Below are 15,401 nucleotides of genomic sequence, written 5' to 3'. Positions count from 1 at the left end.
GTCAATACCGACATGGCAATTCGAAATGACATATGCAAAATATCTACTAGAAACGTACTGTTATTGAATACTACCTACCACCTTCCTCTGTGCATATAATATATATATCAAATTACATAATATGTTTGTATGTGCATTGTACATAGTCACTGTGTAAAAATATCCATTATTATCCATGTGCGTTCTCCTACACAGTGCTGGTATTTTTCCATAGGCCTACTTATATTCTGTATCTGTCTAATCTAATAGGCTATTATCACAAATCTATCATCAGAGTATGTTATTTCACACTTGCTGTAATCCTGGAAAATATTAATGATTTATTTTTACTAATATAATCTATATTTATTTTTAATACATCTTTTTGAAGCGCAATATCAAGTTCAATTTCAAGTTTATCAATAAAATTTCATCACTTCAAACATCACAAGACTGCAATACGATGAATGATAGGAAGATGCCAAAACGACTAGGGGTAGTCTTAAGATCAGACACCCACCTGGGCCTAGGCGATGTAAAGAGGAGGCATGCACAACGAATGAAAGTAAAAGAAGATCATATAAAGTGGCAAGTGACGGAAGGCGAGATCGATATGTCAGGTCGTGATCCGGTAAATGGTGAGGGCTGACCAGTATTTATTCAGCAGATTTCTTGTCATATATATTCTGAATGGTTAATCTCTAGATGTGTATGTGTGATATTTTATACATATATGTCCATTAGGGTTGTTCAGATTTTAAAAAGTTTCAGGAAATCTCGCTCACCGTCTTCCAAATGATGGTTAAGTATATAAAAAACACTTTTATAAGCGTTTTTGGTCATCTTCATCCTGATCTTCCACCCCCTCAAAGCCCACAAAGATCCACGGGACAGTTCTCTTTACTACTGGCTCTGCAGTGTTGACCATGTCACCGGTTTATAGCCTTTATGAAGTTATCGATTGAAAAGGGCCGTGTAGGCATACAGATGGAATATTGGAAAAAAATAGATATATTTGCAAAATTGTACGTATTATAATACGTACGTCCTATTATGGCCATATGCATCTCCGTTTTGCTCTGCACAACCTGTCTATCATGTTCATGGGAACTGGGAAGCATGTATTGGTTGCACGGTTGACATCGACTTGTCTTGGATCGTACATTGAAGAAGCGCCGTTGCGTAGCAAGTCGAAAACAAATCCAGATATTTCCAGCTAGTTTTCAGCCAGAATATATTATTTTAAGGTATGTGATGTCAGTAATACTTTTCTGAACTTTAAATCATCTGTAAAATACCGAGTTATCTTATTTTAGGGTAGACTGCAATTAATTGAAGAAGAATGCCCGAAACAATGCATCAACACAATGTTTAGAGCTTGTCATATAGGTATTCTTGACATATTCCATACTTTAGCAACCTCTTCAACAGTTAGAAGAACACAGTCCTGCATTATGGTAGTCTTGGGCAATTTTCTTTCAGATATAGCAAATATTGTAGAACCTGATCTAGAGTCGGTAATTCGAAGTCACTAATACACTCAGATGAGTATCCGACCCAGTAGTGACCAGAATATCAGACCAAATAGAGACCAGACTTCAATCTTGTTCATGGTGGGTCCGGCAAAACCCTTCTCCGCATTGTTTCAGACATTCTTCTTCAACTTGACTATTACCATCGCTGGTCAACTTATTTCCAACTCGGAAAATGCGAAATACCTTGGGGTTTTACTAGACTCGGACATGTCCTGAAAGAGTCACATTCAGTCGCAAGAAAAAAATTATCACGTAACAGTGGTTTGTTCTACAACCTTAGAGACTACATGCCAGTCTGGGTCCTTCTAATACTCTTTAAATCATTATACCTATTGAAGTTATAATATGGCATCATATGTTGGGGGGCTGCCAGTAAAACTGCACTGAAGCCGCCACAAAAACTACAACATCAGATCCTCCATATTATAGCCAGGGCCTCAAAGGGACTAGGATGTCTGTCCAATAAATCACTGCTCAAAAAATTCGGTGTCCTAAACATAGAAGATATGCGGAAACTAGAAATTGCAAAGTTTATCTATCAGTTCCACGGCGGCCACTGCCTCAAAAACTTCAATGACTTCTTTACCTCGGTATCAAAAGTGCATAAGTACGACACACGACGGTCTCTCTTCGTCTACTAGTCTTTATGTATATGTTCTCCTTGTTTATTGATTATTATTGACAGTGTGACAAATAAAAGCCTATATCTATAATACCTATCTGTCTATCTATTTATAATTTCACAAATACGCCTATACTAATTAAACAAACTAAGCGGACGAAGCTCAACCTATGATATTCGCCCATTTCCAGAATTCCAAAGATTTTTATTTATACGAAGAAAATGTAATATTCTAGCATAGATAACGAATAACCGATGACTTTTAGTAATACCGTAGGCTACGGTCCGTCCGTAGCCCATAACAGTAAATACAATATTTATCAGTGACGTCATAATAAGAACACCATGGACATTTACAAACAAAAACAAAATCACTCGACCGGGAAAGTTGCAGTGGTTTTCTCACTCATAATATAGATTACTAGCATGGAAAACTGAATGGGATAGAACGGTAACTGCGTGGCGTGTCAATCATTTACGGTTGAATAACAATCAGTATATCCAGAATGTTTCGATTGTTTGCTGGTATTCTCCGGCTTACGTAACAGCGTACAACGGGTCAAGAAAGTGCTATTATTATTATCTTAAGTAACTTGTCTTGTTTAAATTACTTTGAATGTAATTATTGACAGTATCTGGCATGTGCCTTGATAACGTTATGTAGTGAATGACTTGTAAACTCCTTGACACAGAAATGCCCCAACACTGCAAACTCAGGCTTCTCGCGCTTTCCCTTTACTCAGTTTTTCTTTCGCATTGTCAGGTGATTGCCAAAACAAAGGTCAACTTTCCGGCCCAGCTCTTGATATAGCCGCCGGAGCGTTACTGCAGTGCTGACTGATTATGTCTCTGTCGAATTCGGCCTTATATTTAACCTCAATTCTCAAAATAGGACATTTGGGCGTCCTCCAAGGACACTTTCAAAAAAGTCAAAAAAGAGGGCAAATCCTCTTAAAAGAGGACGTATTGTAACCCTACAATACAGAATGTTTGGTGATGACACTGGCACGAAGACGATATCTTTTTGGAATGGACAGCATCTGTTGCAACCTGTGCTAATGTTGAACATCATTACTATAAACGTTGAAGGCTACTTTGGGTAAGTTTGATCTTTGTAGATGTCTGAGATTATGGGATGGTATTAATCCAAGTTTTGAATCGGTCTGTGCTGATTTGTTATGAGGCTTTTTTGTGATCTGTATACAGGGCAAACTAGTTGTTTACCTAGACTTATTAGACCGAAAAGCATGTCATCTAATTCTGTAACATCTAACTAATTTTGAAATACTGTGTACTGTGTAGCTATAATTCTGATGCGGTTTGAAAAAAACTGTGTACTCCTAATTCAAATTCTAGTCTAATTTGTAAAAAGTGTATCGCTCTAATTCTGATATAATTTGGAAAAGCTGAAAATTTTCCTAGTTGTTCAAATCTGATGCAGTGGTGGTGTTAACATTTTTGTTACTCATGCCAAGAAACGGGGTTGTAACCCAGTCACAAGGTTCCGAGTCACAAGTCAATCTCACTTTTATAGTTTTGACTCGATTCATGTTAAATTCACCACCGAGTCAAATCCAAGTCACGGAGTGGAGTGTCGAGTGCGAATCATAGTGTTTAGACTCGATTCCGAGCCATTGTGCTGACTGTTCGGCTCCCAGTTAATGTCACGCGAAACCCACTTTTTACACAACTCCGCCCAGTGTTATTGAATGCTTCGCATTCTTAACATACTAATTTTCCTCACTTTCGACTGTTTCTGGTTGCATTTTGAAGTACCAGTACTGATAGACTAAATAATAATAATAATAATAGCATGATAACTTAATCATTCTTTGAAATTACTGAAATTATAATGAAATGCCTATCTTAGCAGACCCAACTTAGAGTCATATGACTTGGTCTGAGTCATGCGCAATGACTCGAGTGCAATAAGTCGAGGAATTTTTCGTTTTTCAGAAAATGACTCGAGTCACCAAAAAATGGCCATTCGAGTCTGACATTACAACCCTGCCAAGAACTAATGGAGGTTCACCTACCGACTGAAACCATTCCACCCAGGCTGACATTATCTCATCACTTAACTCTTGTCCCTACCTTATTTGTGATCTTGTCCCTACCTTATTTGTGATCATCAGGATTTTATTTTTCAGATGTCGATGAAAATGTCCAATATCGACAAGTCATAACAGAACGCCACAGACCGTGCACTGATGGACGAGGATATTACTATGTCTGATGTTGAAAAACCTGAAACTGTCACTGACACCCAACTCATTTGCTGGATATGAAGGGTCATGGCTATCTTTCATGTTAACCGTGTTTATACTCTGGTATCTGCGTCTTCATCTATCCAGCTGTGCCCCGGATAGCTTTGCAGAACTGGCAGGCATCTAGCAAGTTGTTGATTAATTGACAAGATTCCTTTTAATTCGTCAATATACAATCCTGCACAATGCACATGAATATTGAGAGTAGTTTATTTATTGAATAGATGAGAAATGAAAGGCTTACAAACATATAAATAGCAGTCAACAATATCTCGGATTTTAATTTTCATAACGTTTCTTAATGACCGTGCGATAACTGATAACAATCATTAGATGCGCAGGGAGACAGTCAATAAGGCAGATAGAATGTGTTAATCTGAAAAAAAATACAAGAGAATATTAGAAACTACGAAGTGTCGAGAGCATAATAAAAATCAATATGACGTTCACAAAGAACTAAGTGCCGGTAGTGCTATGCAGATGCGCTAACAGTATAATACACAATTGCAGGCTCGGCGCAGTCGAATAATAACTTATAGATCGTTATCTGTATTTCTATCTATTCAACTTAGGCTACTTCGATTGGATATAGATAGAAGTCGCTTAAAAATACTAATATATGTTTCTACATTCTTGATTTCTTTTTTTAATCTAAGGAAGGAGGTTTACGAGCTACTGCGCACATAATATAGTCGCCAGCTTCACTGGCCTTTTTTAGTAACCAGCACGCCAAATTGAGAGGTGGGTTCGCGACTATAAAAAGTTTGGGAACTTCTGGTCTAGATGCTAGCGACATAATTAAACACTATCTTGTATTGATGGATCAAAAGTGATCGGAGTTGGTATAAGCTGGTCGGATAACTAATTACTATACAATTTATGATGCAATTCAAGCATGTAGCATTGCAGCCTAAATACTGCACATCGTACCGCACTGTAGCATATTAGAAACTACAAAGGACACTGGAGTCGACGTTCAACTTGATAGCGACGTACAGTCATTATAACTACATGAAAATAATTTAGACTAGTCACGATAACGATAATAATGACACTTACTTAACCCGATGTATGGCTGTTACGTAAGCCGTAGCATCACAGCAAACCAAAACATTCTGGGTTGATTGATTGTTTTCTACTGATTGTTATTCAACCGTAAATGATTGACAGGCCACGCAGTTACCGTTCTATCCTATTCAGTTTCCCATGTTACTAGCCTACGGATAGATCGAATATCTACCGACTATATGCGACTATGGATCAATAAAAAAAATCGTTGCGACGTACAGCTAATGCTTGGGATTTGGTAATTGAAAAGCTTCTTGGAGGTACTGAACTTCAACATACCATTGAATAGTATATTCATATTGAAATGAAGATGAACACGAATATTTTCGACTGACACTCGTCAGCAACTGGTAAAGCAGTGGTTCTTAACCTTTTATGGGAAATTTTAATTGTCTGGCTTTTGCTCTCAGTATCCACTATCCACTGTGTACTTCGTTGTTGCTTTTCTATTTTCGTGTATTTTACAAACCACCATAAGCATGAGTGTATGTATCTATGTACTTGTTTTTAATCTCCTAGGTTCTGGCTTGACATGACGAAGATCGTAAGGATCATGTCGCCGGCACCCATCATACCGTTCTAGAGTCAGTTACACGCTATTATTATTGTGTATGTGTTTTTGTTTTGTTTTGAGTATTATTTTCATACTCATTCTGTTTATTCCGGTTGACGAAGAAATCTCTCTCTCTCTCCCTCTCCCTCTCCCTCTCCCTCTCCCTCTCCCTCTCCCTCTCCCTCTCCCTCTCCCTCTCCCTCTCCCTCTCCCTCTCCCTCTCCCTCTCTCTCTCTCTCTCTCAAACGCGGTATGAAACCCAAGCCCCGAACTACTGCCATCTCCGGCTAAGCAAATTTGCGTGGTCACAATGTTACAGTTGCATTGTGGGGAATAGGCTGGACGACTTAGTAGCCGTAGCATCACAGCAAACCAAAACATTCTGGGTTGATTGATTGTTTTCTACTGATTGTTATTCAACCGTAAATGATTGACAGGCCACGCAGTTACCGTTCTATCCTATTCAGTTTCCCATGTTACTAGCCTACGGATAGATCGAATATCTACCGACTATATGCGACTATGGATCAATAAAAAAAATCGTTGCGACGTACAGCTAATGCTTGGGATTTGGTAATTGAAAAGCTTCTTGGAGGTACTGAACTTCAACATACCATTGAATAGTATATTCATATTGAAATGAAGATGAACACGAATATTTTCGACTGACACTCGTCAGCAACTGGTAAAGCAGTGGTTCTTAACCTTTTATGGGAAATTTTAATTGTCTGGCTTTTGCTCTCAGTATCCACTATCCACTGTGTACTTCGTTGTTGCTTTTCTATTTTCGTGTATTTTACAAACCACCATAAGCATGAGTGTATGTATCTATGTACTTGTTTTTAATCTCCTAGGTTCTGGCTTGACATGACGAAGATCGTAAGGATCATGTCGCCGGCACCCATCATACCGTTCTAGAGTCAGTTACACGCTATTATTATTGTGTATGTGTTTTTGTTTTGTTTTGAGTATTATTTTCATACTCATTCTGTTTATTCCGGTTGACGAAGAAATCTCTCTCTCTCTCCCTCTCCCTCTCCCTCTCCCTCTCCCTCTCCCTCTCCCTCTCCCTCTCCCTCTCCCTCTCCCTCTCCCTCTCCCTCTCCCTCTCCCTCTCCCTCTCCCTCTCCCTCTCCCTCTCCCTCTCCCTCTCTCTCTCTCTCTCTCTCAAACGCGGTATGAAACCCAAGCCCCGAACTACTGCCATCTCCGGCTAAGCAAATTTGCGTGGTCACAATGTTACAGTTGCATTGTGGGGAATAGGCTGGACGACTTAGTACAGGCGCTTATGGAAAAACGTCCAGTTTTAAAATATATTTGATTCGTATTGGGTTTGTAGTATTTTATACGTATGGAGCTTTGAATGACTAATCATCGTAACATTCAGGATTTGTTTCAGCCCAATATCTCGTGTTTATATCTGTGTTATCTGTGTATTTCGACATGTCGAAGACATCTCGCTTTGGTGGTGGTGTTTGTTGCGCCTATGGGTGCAGTAAAAGGCAGAAAAAGATATCCACGGAGTCATAAATGAGAAGTAATAGCGATGGTAGTTGCGATGAAGAGTCTTTGGTTAAAGCGTCGGCATCCAAGAACATTTCACCGGTGAGTGAATGGCAGAATATGCAGGGCAGCAAGACTATCTTTGAAGAATCAGTTTCTAGTTTTAATATCTCCTGACCATCACAGTCAATCAATGTCCAGATAAGCCACAGCATTAATGAATATAGGCCATGTTAAAGTGTCATTATACCAGAACATTTTGTCACAAGTATATGGATGTTGGTATGATCAGAGCAGACTATATCAGCAGTCCCAGCACCATGTCAGTTCATCAGTATACCTGTAATAGCATGACCAGCCAGGTCACTGTTTGTATTCTGTATGGGCAGTTCAGCCAATAACTAGCTTAATACTCAATCCTTGCTTGAAATTGTCGTGAAGTTTGGAGGTAGGACTAGAAGGAAAGGTATAATTGAGGGCCACACGGTTTTGTCCAGCATTTGAGTAATAATTCTATATTTCTGGTGCCAGATGCTCACACTAAAGTTCAAATTGCTAATTCCGTGGTCAAGTTCATTATAGCTTTGTGCGTGCGAGACGTTCGATTTGTCTCGTAAGATCTTTTTTTTAGGTTTACCTTTGGCTTTAGATTTAAAAGGTTTCCTAATAGTAGAGAGTAACAGATATATTTAAATCAAACAAGATAATTTCACATATGTTCCTGCTACTTTTATCATCGTTCATACCAAAGAATGGTCAATTTGGTGTGCTTCGTATCATAGAATTACTTGTGAACTGATAAAATGTACTCTACAACGCAGCTTTCCTACCAATGATTCCCTGAAAGAAAGATGGATAGAATGTATTAGAAGAAAAAACTGGGAGCCAGCAAGATCGTCGGTCATCTGCTCTGATCATTTTTCAGAAAGTGATATTTACCGTGTTGGCGGGAGAATTCGTTTAAGGACGAATGCGGTGCCGACAAGATTTCTGAATTTTCCAAAATATATGAGGCCAAAGGTACGGTAGACACTAGACAGTGACTATATATTTATAAAGTTTGAGTTCCAATTACTATACCTTTATTTTAGCCCTAGTTAACATAAAATTCACAAATTTCAGGCTTCGAACAACCGACGAGTGAGACCTTCTGCAGTTCCAGATAAGAAACGGCATTATGAAGCACAAACCGCTGAACCTGAAGTAGTTATTCACGACCACAGCTACTGTGCGCACACGTCTCCTCGAAAAGTCGTTCAACAGCAACGCCGTAGGGTGGCAGTAATTAAAAAGAGGTTGGTTGCAGCCAGAATGAGAACATACCGTCTGCAAAAAAAATTGAAAACTCTGGATGAGGTCATTGCATCTCTTAAGAAGAACAATTTGATAAGCGATTCGTGTGTAGAGGTAATGTCACAAAAATTCAGTGGTCTACCAAGTGAGCTCTTGCAACGTATGAAGCTACAAGCTGGTGGAAGAGGAGTCAAATACTCTTAGGAACTGCAATCATTTGCAATGACGCTTCAGTATTATTCCACTAAGGCATACAATTTTGTGCGTCAGAATTTTCAACTTGCTCTTTGTTATGTTCATGCATTTTACGTTGGTATCGTTTGACTCTTATTTGTTTAGGATTAGTAATTACCGCCAATCATTATTTCCTTGTGTGTCGTGCTTGTATTTATACCCTGTGTTCTGTTGTCTCGTGGTCTTTCATTTAACTGCACTCTGGATCATGTCGCTGCCTTAAAGTTATTCTGCTGTTCAATATACTGATTTCATATTGCAACCTCGTCGTATCGAGTTATTGTTCAAACAAGATCTAGAACATAACAATTGGTGTCAGAAGTCGGATTCATAGTTATTTCTGCGACGAATATAAATCATGGAAGCAAGTATATTGAAGCTTCTGGAGAAGCAGCAGGAAACCATGGCAAATCAAAAAGCACAGCGTAAAGAAGAGCTGAAGCAACAACAGGCACAGCTGAAGCAGCAAAATGCCCGGCACAGAGAAGATTTGGACCAACAACGCGCACAGCACAAAGAAGATATGGCACAGCAAAAGCTGCAGCATGAGGAAGCCATATCTCAATTAGCACAGAGGTTGAGTCCCGGTACGTCAACATCAGAGGCTACCGCTCCCAGGTTTGATTCGTTTGTAAAATCGAAGGAGAAGTGGGACCAATATCTGCAACGATTCAACCATCACCTAGCAATTTACGGCATTTCCAACATGGAGAAGAAAAGAGCGTGTCTACTCTCATGGGTCGGACCTGAAACGTACTCGCTCCTACGTAATTTGTTTGGTGCTGCTGATGTCAGTGCGCAAACCTTCGACGCATTGACTGAGAAGTTGTCTACACACTTCAAGGACTCAATTCATGTGCAAGCAGCCAGGTACGAATTTTACAACTGTAAAATGCAACCAGGACAATCGTACGCCGATTGGATCGCTACTCTACGCGGAATCTCCAAGGATTGCAACTTCATATGCTCAAGAGATGGCTGTGATCAGAGCTACGTTGATGAGCTAATGCGCGATCTCATCATTAAAGAAACGCCGCACGCGAATGTGAGACGGCATTGTCTAACACAAACCAATCCATCCCTCGACGACGTTCTCAAAGTAGCCGCAACACACGTGAGAACGCTGGAAACTGATAAGGTCGGTCATCCAAGGCGAGAGTAGCGGTAAAGACACTTCCGTCGTCAACAAAATGACGGGAAGTTATCAGAAGGGGAAAAAACCTTCCAAATCCAACCAAGGCAACTTCCCGGAAAGACTGAAATCCTGCAGCCGCTGTTTCATCGATCACCAGAGAAAAGACTGTCAATATCGACATGCAGTATGTCAGAAATGTGGTCTTAAAGGTCATATCAAACCTGTGTGCATGTCTACCAAACCTAGTATCACGCAACAGGTCACATCCGTCAATTTCTGCTCAGTGCCGCTCCTCTCCTTCGACAGCGATCAACTATATCGACGCGTAGGAAACCAGCTCTGGATCAACTCCAGCATCAACGGCATTCCGTTGCCGACACAGTGGGACACTGGTGCACCCTCCGCCATGGTGGGATTGACTGGGTACAAAACTTAGGGCTCTCCGAAACTCTCAGCATATCATTGCTCTTTCGTAGCGTATGGCGACAAGCCATTGAAAGTGAAAGGTATTTGCACTGTAACTGTGCAGGTGGGTTCTGAAGTTCGAGTTGGCTTAAAATTGGTGGTTCTCGACGAACACCGTGGGCAAAACATTTTTGGTCTCGATTGGAGCGATGCTTTCTCCATGACCGCTAAGGGAACGTCTGCTTTGGATGCAATTTCCTCGCAGATGGTCAAATCGCAATCATGTAATACTATTGACATTTGTGATTCGAACGACAAATTGGTATCTTTTCAGTCCAAATTTCCCTCCGTTTTCTCTAATGTATTAGGACGATGCACCAAGACCAAAGTGACAATTCATTTGAAACCTAATGCCAAGCCCGTATTTAATAAGCCACGCCCTTTGCCTTTCGCAAGGCAAATCGCTGTTCAAACCGAATTGAATAGATTAGTCAATCAAGGTATCCTCGAATCAATCAATTACAGTGATTGGGCAGCACCAATTGTTGCCGTCACTAAGTCTAATGGATCAGTACGCATTTGTGGTGACTTTAAAGCATTGAATCAACAAATTCAGATAGATCAACATCCCCTGCCCTCCTTGGATGAAATTCTTCACAAGTTACAGGGTGGTTGTATTTTCACGAAAATTGATCTTGCCGATGCTTATTTTCAGCTAGAATTAGATGATGATGCGAAGAATTTGTGTGTCATCAACACGCAATTCGGTCTATTCCGTTATCGACGCATGTGTTTCGGAGTCGCATCTAGTCCCGCAAATTTTCAACGCTGTATTGATGCCATGATCGCCAGCTTACCCGGTGTTGCTAGTTTTATCGATGACATATTCGTTACTGGCATTGATGAACGCGATCATTTTCGCAACTTATCGCTACTCTTTGAGCGCCTCACCGAGTACGGTTTCACCGTCAACTTCGCTAAATGTGAATTTTTCAAAAGTAGTATCGAGTACCTTGGTCACATAATCGACAAGGACGGCAAACGCCCGTCTCACAAATCCGTTGAAGCAATCAAACAGTTGCCTAAACCTCAGGATGTTCGCCAGCTACAGGCATTCCTGGGCAAAGTCAATTATTATCGCGCGTTTATTCCTAATTTCACGAACAAAGCCGCTGCCTTGTACCGTCTTCTTCAAAAAGACGCGAAATTCATTTGGAATACGGACTGTGACGCAGCTTTTTGCTTTCTCAAAAACGACGTAATCGACGCTACGCAGTTAGCTCATTATGATGTAAACAAGCAGCTCATTTTGTCAACTGATGCTTCTCAATTCGGAATCGGCGCTGTCCTCTCAATCGAGCACAATGGCGAAGAGAGACCGATCGCGCACGCATCGAAAACGCTTTCCGATTCGCAAAAATCCTACTCTCAAATAGAGAAGGAAGCTCTGACAATCATTTACGGTGTCACTAAATTTCGTCAATTCTTGTATGGTCGAAAATTTACGCTCGTGACGGACCACAAACCGCTTTTAGCTATTTTCTCGCCGGACAAGAAAATTCCCGTGATTACAGCGCAACGCTTACAGCGATGGGCACTAACGCTAATGGCTTACCAATACGATATTCGCTTTAAACCGACTAATCAGCACGGAAACGCCGACGGTTTATCTCGCCTACCAAAAGGCCCAGACCCTGAGTTTGACGAACTGGAAACTCGTGAAAACGCGGAGATCGTTCACGCTATTAATATGGCATTCGATGGCTTGCCGTTAACTCGCAATGAAATTCGCGACGCGACGCTGAAGGACAAAACCATGGAACTAGGGAAATTATCTGTCACTCATGGAAATTGGAATCCAAAGACGCACATTGATGATTTTTCTTGGTTTTCGACTCGCAAACATTCGCTTTCTCTGCACGACGACATAGTCATGCTCAATGTTGATGGTTTTCAGCGCGTAGTAATTCCGCAGTCACTTCGCTCGCGAGTCTTATCATTATTGCACGAAGGACATTGGGGTATCGCAAAAATGAAGCAGATGGCTCGACGTTACATCGCATGGCCTTCCATTAATCGCGACATTGAAAATCTCGTTAAGGGTTGCGACGCTTGCCGTAAGGTAATGAAAGCGCCTGATCGTCAGTATCGCGAATGGCCCAAAACTTCTGAAAGCTTTGAACGAATTCACTTGGATTTCGCAGGTCCAATTAACAATAAAATGTTTCTTGTCATCGTCGATGCGCATTCGAAATATCCTTACGTTAAAGTAATGAATGTCGGTTCTACCACAACCTTGTGTGTGGTCAACGCTTTGAGGGAAGTTTTCTCTATCGAAGGCTTGCCCATAACAATTGTCACGGATGGCGGGCCGCAATTCACATCGAATGAATTCGATACGTTTTGCTCTAATTTGGCAATCAGCCATATCGTATCACCGTCTTTTCACCCTGCCTCGAACGGGGAAGCGGAGCGTTTCGTCCAGACTCTAAACGCTGGATTGATAAAAAATTGCGACGGGGGAAAAGATCTCAACTTCGCGCTCCAAACACTTCTCGCTACGTACCGATGTGCACCGCACCCGGGCATAGACTGGAAAACGCCTGCCGAGATTTTACATGGTCGGCAGCCGCGCAATTTGTTAAGTTTGTGCTCGCCCTTCGACAAATCGAAACCCGTTACGCCTAGACAATCAGTCGCTCATTTCGAGATTGGTTCCTCGGTTTACGCTCGCAGTTACCGAAGCGGACCAAAGTGGGTTGCTGGCGTGGTGACGGAAATACTGGGGCGTGTTGTGTACATCATAAAAACAGATCATGGGTATTGGAGGAGGCACAAAAACCAACTCCAACCACGCTTGATTTCCACTGACCACGAGACAACAGAACACAGGGTATAAATACAAGCACGACACACAAGGAAATAATGATTGGCGGTAATTACTAATCCTAAACAAATAAGAGGCAAACGATACCAACGTAAAATGCATGAACATAACAGTCCTCCCCTGTAAGTTGGGAGAACACGGTAATTGACGTTATCCGCTTAGAATTAGGACCCAAACTGATTTCTATCGGCCAACGTAAATTACCGTGTTCTCCTAACTTACAGGGGAGGACTGTTATGTTCATGCATTTTACGTTGGTATCGTTTGCCTCTTATTTGTTTAGGATTAGTAATTACCGCCAATCATTATTTCCTTGTGTGTCGTGCTTGTATTTATACCCTGTGTTCTGTTGTCTCGTGGTCTTTCATTTAACTGCACTCTGGATCATGTCGCTGCCTTAAAGTTATTCCGCTGTACAATATACTGATTTCATATTGCAACCTCGTCGTATCGAGTTATTGTTCAAATAAGATCTGGAACATAACACTCTTCCCCATCCAAGTGTGATAAGACGCTGGTATGGAAAACTTCCCGCTGAGCCTGGTTTTACTAGTATTGCCTTTTCTGCTATCAGAGGAAAAGTAGAGGCATCAGCAAATCCTGTAATATGCTCCATATTGATGGATGAAATGTCGATCCGCAAACAGGTTTTTTGGGATGGAAAACGATACCGAGGATATGTAGACATGGGTACTGACTGTGAAGATGATGATTCTTTGCCTCTTGCTAAAGATGCATTAGTTTTTATGGCTGTTTGTATCAATTCATCCTGAAAGATCCCGCTTGGATACTTTTTCATTAATGGTTTAACAGGATCGGAACGAGCAAATTTGGTCAGAATTTGCATAAACAAGCTTAACGAAGCGCGTGCAACTGTTGCTTCATTGACATGTGACGGACCTTCATGTCACTTCGTAAAGTCGATCACAATTAATTAATTTATTTCTGTTTTTATTTTTTTATGTTGTTATTTTAATAGAAAAATTGAAGCTGGTGTTTCTGAAAACGAAAGTTCAGCATTTTGATACGAGACAGTACAGCGCGGTATTTCGTGTGACGAGGCAGTACAGCTCGTTATTGCGTGTGACCACAGAAATGGTTGATCTAAAGCCAGGTTCCAGTGCTTCATCTAGTAGGGTAGGCAAGTACCGTGGGCAGAAAAACTGTGTTGAAATGTTCACATGTCCAGTTAGTTTTGAATCTAATCTAATTTCTGGTTTCATGAAAGTGCAAAACGAGCCAAGCTTCATGTACACACGTATATGGGTAGCTATAGGTGTAATTATGATCAAATACATGTACGCCATTTAGATTGTATCTTGTGCCGTATTGATTCGATAAAATTAATATTTATTATGAACTCCCACAGTGCACAGATTGCTGTAACCAACATAGCCTCAATTTCACTGTGAATTGGGCAATTCTAGCTACATCTGAAAAAGGACCCATGCATTTCCCGTTTCTCTCATTCAACTCATTCAGTCACTTCTACAGAAATCACTACCCCATCGCTACACATAGCAGACATATCTTTACCTTCTCTTTTTTGGATTTATTTAAATACGCTGAAACAATAGAATAACCACAATGGCATTCAATTGATTTCAGCAGTGCCTTTTGATATGTCCCATGATGCTGAATTTTCTCCATCAGCAATATTCACAGCCACCACGTAGCTGGCAGTTACAGCATTCACATCAGCTCCATTGCAGTATGAAGATTTTGAATCCAGGATAGGTAATTCTGAGGCACGCTCCGATAATAACTTCAAGCTGGCAATCGTAGATGCTTTTACTTCCTATAGATACATATATCTGAAAGATAACTGAACACTGCCATTGTACATCTTTTGACAGCTTGGTTATTTCTGTACACGTAAAATATGCTGGATACAACGAGTAAAGCAATCTACATCAGGAA

The 15,401-nt window shown here is 40.8% G+C and overlaps 1 protein-coding gene and 1 long non-coding RNA gene across 2 annotated transcripts; both read left to right on the top strand.

Annotated features, from left to right (window-relative positions):
• Positions 1 to 2,563: 2,563 nt before the first annotated feature.
• LOC145443605 (uncharacterized) lies at positions 2,564 to 4,599 on the top strand. Its single transcript, XR_013916485.1, has 2 exons — positions 2,564 to 3,235; positions 4,287 to 4,599. It is a non-coding gene; the product is annotated as an uncharacterized LOC145443605 (long non-coding RNA).
• A 3,749-nt stretch (positions 4,600 to 8,348) lies between these two features.
• On the top strand, positions 8,349 to 9,091 carry LOC145443334 (uncharacterized). Its single transcript, XM_080321318.1, has 2 exons — positions 8,349 to 8,547; positions 8,650 to 9,091. Exons 1-2 carry the CDS (start codon positions 8,536 to 8,538, stop codon positions 9,022 to 9,024), a joined length of 387 nt encoding a protein of 128 aa, XP_080177444.1. The 5' UTR covers positions 8,349 to 8,535; the 3' UTR covers positions 9,025 to 9,091.
• The last annotated feature ends 6,310 nt before the right edge of the window (positions 9,092 to 15,401 follow it).

The sequence above is a fragment of the Botryllus schlosseri genome, chromosome 7 (assembly GCF_051294905.1).
Source record: "Botryllus schlosseri isolate E-star chromosome 7, Bs_hap1, whole genome shotgun sequence".
NCBI classification, from domain to species: Eukaryota; Metazoa; Chordata; class Ascidiacea; order Stolidobranchia; family Styelidae; genus Botryllus; species Botryllus schlosseri.
Note: the sequence above shows the minus strand (reverse complement) of the source record. Positions and strands in the feature narration are given on the sequence as shown.